This window comes from Mandrillus leucophaeus, unplaced genomic scaffold (genome assembly GCF_000951045.1).
Source record: "Mandrillus leucophaeus isolate KB7577 unplaced genomic scaffold, Mleu.le_1.0 Scaffold225, whole genome shotgun sequence".
NCBI classification, from domain to species: Eukaryota; Metazoa; Chordata; class Mammalia; order Primates; family Cercopithecidae; genus Mandrillus; species Mandrillus leucophaeus.
In genome coordinates, this window is record NW_012102310.1 from 2,908,973 (window position 1) to 2,914,972 (window position 6,000).

The following is a 6,000-nucleotide window of genomic DNA, read 5'->3' on the forward strand; positions in this document are numbered from 1 at the left end:
GTTGTAAATGCACAGTGAGGTTGTCTACATAGGACCATGTTGCTGAATACTTTGAAGGAATATTATGACACGTATTTTTTCTTTTTCCAGTTAATAGGAAGATAATGCATTATCAGTTTATGGGGAAACAGTGAATGATCCACTGCAATTTTCACCATATCTGTCAAAATGTACTTTCTGATTAGAGAACACACTTGATTCTAAAGTCTTTGTAAATTATTTCATGAATCAACTCAAATATTTTTATTTAACTGGTACAAAGCATGCATAAAAATAGAGGGTAAGTTGTGAGTCTTCAGAGATTTAACTGGACTTCTTTGATCATTTGTATAAAAGGTACATCTTTACCAGTTGGCATTGATTGGTCCTCTATAGACTGGAATTAAAATCTAATTTTGCTGTCACAAATTGTGAGGTGGAAATACTAGAGAAATGATGACTTGTAACATCAGTAGACATTTCTGGTCTCATTTAGATGTGAATATAAACCAAGCATGACTTCTAAGTCCTTTTTACGGTGATTTGAAGTTTACCTTCACCAAGTTCCATTCTTTCATTGATCAATCTGTTTCCTTATTAATGCTAATGTAGATCACTTATGTAGGGAATTTGATGAGAAATACATTGGAGAACTTAAGGTAAATAAGACTCTCTTGTGACTTAAACTAAAAGACATAAAAGAGTGAGTCTGCCAAAAATATGCACTGACACATTAACACAAATTTTAAAACGGCTTCCAAGACAAGACTGAGCTGTCACAAGTAGGAATACACTTTTTTAAAAGCATGTCTCAGACAGGGGGAGTGGGAACTTAACCAATGGAACTAAGTCTTTCATATTGAGGAAGATAGCCGCAAGTCAGCTTCTGAAGAATTCTTTTTAAGAGCTGCTTGCTTTTAGCAGAGCAAAAACTATAGTGCTAAAATACATTCCGAGTTTTCTTTTACTCCAGATTTTCTTAGATGGAGATAGAATCTTTGTAACTAACATGGCCACAAACATTCTGGCTCCTGTGACAGCTGTTGGTCTTGTTCTCATAGGAACCAGTTAGCCGTGGGCTTTAGACAAATATTTCAGTGAAATGCTTAATGTGACTCAGCTTGTAAAAGATGAATCTGTGAATACAAAATCTGCAGGACTAGAGGTCAACCCTGGCTCCCAGCCAGTCCAACAAGGTGCTGTGCCTCTGTGACACTTCTTGGCAGGCAGCCAGTCAGCTTTCCCTGGGGTCCACAATTTCACTACATACTCTCCATTTAAACTTCTTCAGCAACTAATAAAAATCCTTAGAACACTTCAGAGGATTGTTTCTCCCTTCGCTCAGAGACAATAGGCTAAGGAAGAGATCAGTGGGGAGTAGAGTGGCCCACAATAAATGAAGCCAGGTGGAAGAACAGACTTTAGAAATGAATGGGGAGGGACTGTCAGTAGATGGAGATATGTGAGGAATTGGGGTCCAGGAGAGAAAGAAACAGGCTACACAAAGAGCAGATATATTTGCCCTTTTAATATTGACCAGAATTTCACAAGGGAGGATGTATTTTCAGTCCTTTTGTAATAACAGTTGATTTCACAACTATTTTGCAAGGCAGGCATTTTTTCTTATTTTTACAGATGAACAAACAAGTTCAGAGAGGTGAAGTAACTTGCCAACATCACATGACTTGATAACTGATTAGTGATGGAGTCAAGTTTTACATCCAAACCCAGTATATGTACACATATGCTACTCTTTCTTGCATATGCTTTACCCACCAATAATTTTGTTTTACTCTTATGGCTAACATTATTTATCGATATATTTATAAAAGATTTGTTGAGTGAAACTTATATTCTGATACAAGACTAGACACTGGGGATACAATGGTGACTTCAAACATGGAGAATAGGGCCTAGTCTGGGAGTTAAACGTTAATCAATTAATTACATTAATCTCATATCACAAGAGTATGAAGTGCTGAAAACATAGGTCCAGGGAGTACTAAGTACTAAGTGCTTATAATTGGAGACTGCCTGATCAGTGAAATTAGGGAGGATTTTTAAAGAAATAGTCACTTGAGCTAAGACTTGGAGGGAAGGAATCAACTGGATGAAGTGGGGAGGAAAATAATCAAGTGTAAAGACCCTGTTTGGGCAGGAAGCTATGGAAAGTGAGTAGAAGACTCTTGTGGCCACAGTAGAGAGAGGAGAGAGGAGTCTTGTGTGAGATGATGCTGGAGACCATCATCCCATGGGTTGCATGGGACCCAACCATGCAAGACCTTGTAAGTTCCATCAAGGTTTCACCTGAGGGCTCCATGAATCAGGACCAGGTTTGTTAATAAAATATTATGACTTCAGTTCTATAAATGATGGGTTTGACATATTTTTGTGACAACCAAGAAGAAATGTCAATTAGACACTCTTTATATACATCGGGAATTCAGCGTAAAGTGCTGGGTTATAGTTAGAATTTTAGAATTCAGGTGTAAATAAATAATAGCCAATATAATGACTATGATTGAGATCATCTAGAGAAACTATAGACAAAAACTGGAAGAAGTATAGAATATTCCTTTGCTGAACTCCCAGGTTTCTGCTGTCTGTATCCCCACTTCTTTTTCTACTACCCAGAACCACAACATTTAATGATTACATAAAGGAAAACAATAGAATAAAGTAGAATCCAGAGAAAACGGGAAACACACTAGAGAATTTTTGCCATAAAAGCCAAGGTAGGACAGTTTGATAAAGGAAGGAATGAGCTGCTGTTCTAAATGCTACCAAGATATCAAATGAGTGGAAGACTAAAATATCTTTTAAATTTAGCTACTTTGAGGTTTCTTTCTGGCCTTAATGGTATATATCCTATCACTTAAATAGTGTATTTTCTTTCTTAATTTGTTTATGCTCTTTATATTCAGTTTTAAGCTAGAATAAAATAGGAATGGTCTGTCAGAAATTATTGGAGGCCAAAGCACAACCAACTTTGTATTGGAAAGTTTCTTTCTTGCATAGTTCTTTTTTTCATATGCTAATTCACATATATAACACATATATCAATACAGACAACATGTAGTTTTCCATAGTTTCTTAAAACCTAAGTGAACTTTTCAGTTTCTTGGCCTGTCAGTTAAATTTTGACTTTCTCTGATATCAATGATTATACTTTTTCTCTTGAAACTCAAATTTAGATTAAAAGCAAAATATTAATTAAACATTGATTCAAAAATGTAATACATTCTTCATTCACACATGAACATTATTTGTAAATATTCTTAAAGTAGTAAATATTGAAAGATCACTTGTCATGGCCCACACCTACTACCAGAAATAAAAGGGTAGATGTAAGGCAAATGAGATGTCTCAAAAGAACACAGTCCAGTATGCAATCCTATATTAGCTTGCCTCCTTCTGTGTCTTAGTAGTTCATGCTCTGAACATTTAAAGTGTGTTAGTTTGTGTCAAATATGCATCGAATATGAAGCTGCATTAAATAGAAAGCATATCTTAAAACATTTGCCTGTGCATAAAGGAAAGAAACAATGCATGAAGTGTGATTAGAATATCGAAAGTATTCAGGACCTTTGTTGAGTGCTTTTCATTTAATTAGACATACTCTTTACAAGCTAATCACACGCACAAATACATACCCATGTACATACATAGACAAATGTGAAACAGATGATATGAAGGTAATTGTAAGAATGATAATTTGTTTCTGGTTGACTTTAATTGCTCTGAAATCTTTGGTAATTAAGTCATCATAATGATGTATATAGCATAGAACAAAATTTTTTATTTTTACACATATTTTAAAATATTTTTATAGAATTTTTGTTTAAAAAAATAATTTTAGGTGTGATTTCAATACTTTCAGTATTCTCGCAAAAAAAAAAAATACTTTGGCCATATTTCCTCTAAAATAGCAAAAGAAGTTGGATCTTTTTAAATATTTTGCCCCCGAATTATAATCAACTATTGATAGTTATAAGCTTTGAAATTTAGACAAGTCCACTCCCACTTAGGTTGCATATGAAAAATAACAAAATTCTCCTATACATAGACAACTCTGGAACATTCTAGTCATAAAGAAATACTTATCTTGATGGAAAATTTGTAATTAATATTTCTTGTACTGTAGAACTTCCACTTTGATGAGTGACTGGTGATTATAATTGCTATTTCTTTCTATTTTCCTGGATAATTTCAGGGCACATTCAGAAAATGAAGGTACCTCTTTACCATCAGCTGACTCCTGTACCAGTCCTACAAAGATGGACTTATCATATAGTAAGACTGCTAAACAGTGCCTGGAGGAGATATCTGGTAAGTGACCTCATCAATGCATAGGTCAAACCTAGGAATTTCTGTATTCTCCCCATAACACTTTTTATTAAATCATATTTGTGGTATACTGTTTTTTATGCAAAAATGGATTGTATATATCTCATGCTTCAAAGATCACTAGCTATTTGGCTATTCTGCTTAGGATGATCTCTTTGTTACTAAAAAAGGAATGGTAGTCCTTTCAGAAGTGAAGACTTTAAGTCATTTTGCCCTCAGTCAAATTGAATAAAATCAGAGAAAACCTGTATAATATATTTGGAGATTGAAAATAAACTAATGATTGGCCATGTAGATTCTCCATGGCTAATGCAGCCCTGCTCTGTCATCAATTCTATACTATTTAAAACATTTCTACAGGGTGATTTCAAATGACCATTTAAAAAAAACTCTGAATAGGAAAATATTTTATTATATATAGATGATGTAAGAAAAAAATAATACATACCCCAGACACAGTTATCAGGTTTTTGTTGTGTATAAAATGGGATGCTGAGCTTGAGCGCAATGTTTTCTCTAGGGTCCAGGTAAGCCTAAGCATATATGGAAGACATTTGGTTTAATTTCATTACATATAGATCTATATTCGTAAGGAACCAAGAAACCTCCTAGCAAAATATATTGCCCTTGAAGGGCAAGAGATGAAAGAGTACTTTATCTGTTCCTAAGTATAATAATGCATGAAAGTAGGATTATGTCTGTTGTTCCAGGAAGTCTCTGGCCCAAGCCTTGTGTATTCACAGCTAAGTTCAAATGAAGAAAACTAAATAAATTATTTAATTTTAAAAAATTACCGTGTACTCTAAAGACCCAAAGTATAAGTATTGCTATGAAGCTCATGAAAATGACTCTATCACAAATTTGGGGGTTAAGAAACTTCCTCACTTTGGCAGACCTGAAAAGCATTTGGCAAGCATTAGACATGACTACAGCATCCTGCAGTGGATATTGACAACAATTACAGAACAACATTCCAAGGGTACATTTTGGAATCAGCATTAGTTGATAACATTAGGTATCAGAGGTTTTATACGGAGATTACAATAAAGGCCCAGTACTAGGTAGGGGTCGAAATGGTAATGCCAAGACATAAATATACGGATAGTAATTGTAGATTTTTCAAACACACGGGGGATGTGTTGACTTTCCATTAACTCTGTGTAGTACCATGGTCAAAATGATGCTATGCGTTTATTATGACCAGATGTTTTATAAAATTAGCATGACATGAAGATGCTTCATATATATCTTTATACATAAATGTCTTCAATATGCATGCTAAGCGCTAGAGCTAAAATCTGTAGGGGAGATGAATTTAGTAGAGTTTGAATTGCAATTTTATGTGAATTTCACAAAGGAACACTGTTTTCAGAAACTAATATATCACAGTATATCTGATTGAATAAATAGTCTGTATTTGATGTTTTCTCCACTTTCTTATTGTCTACCATTTGATCACTTTTTCATTTTTCCAGTTGATATTTCCTTTTAACATTCGGATTTTTAATAGAATACCTGAAAGTGAATATAAACTAGCAATTAATATAATAATTTAATGGGTTTATCAGAAAGCATAATATCATTTTGCAGCAACAATCAATTATTTACATAAAATCATAGTTTTCAGTCTAGGATTTTGATATGAATTCAATAAAAGAAAGAAAACAGAAAAAT

The 6,000-nt window shown here is 33.9% G+C and overlaps 1 protein-coding gene across 2 annotated transcripts in view; it reads left to right on the forward strand.

Annotated features, from left to right (window-relative positions):
- The window catches only part of NAV3 (neuron navigator 3), a 394,671-nt gene that overhangs the window by 189,521 nt on the left and 199,150 nt on the right, over positions 1-6,000 (forward strand). For both annotated transcript variants that reach the window (XM_011981392.1, XM_011981393.1), the window contains exon 9: positions 4,193-4,308. In XM_011981392.1, the coding sequence (XP_011836782.1) occupies positions 4,193-4,308 (116 nt within the window). The remainder of the gene's footprint in view (positions 1-4,192; positions 4,309-6,000) is intronic.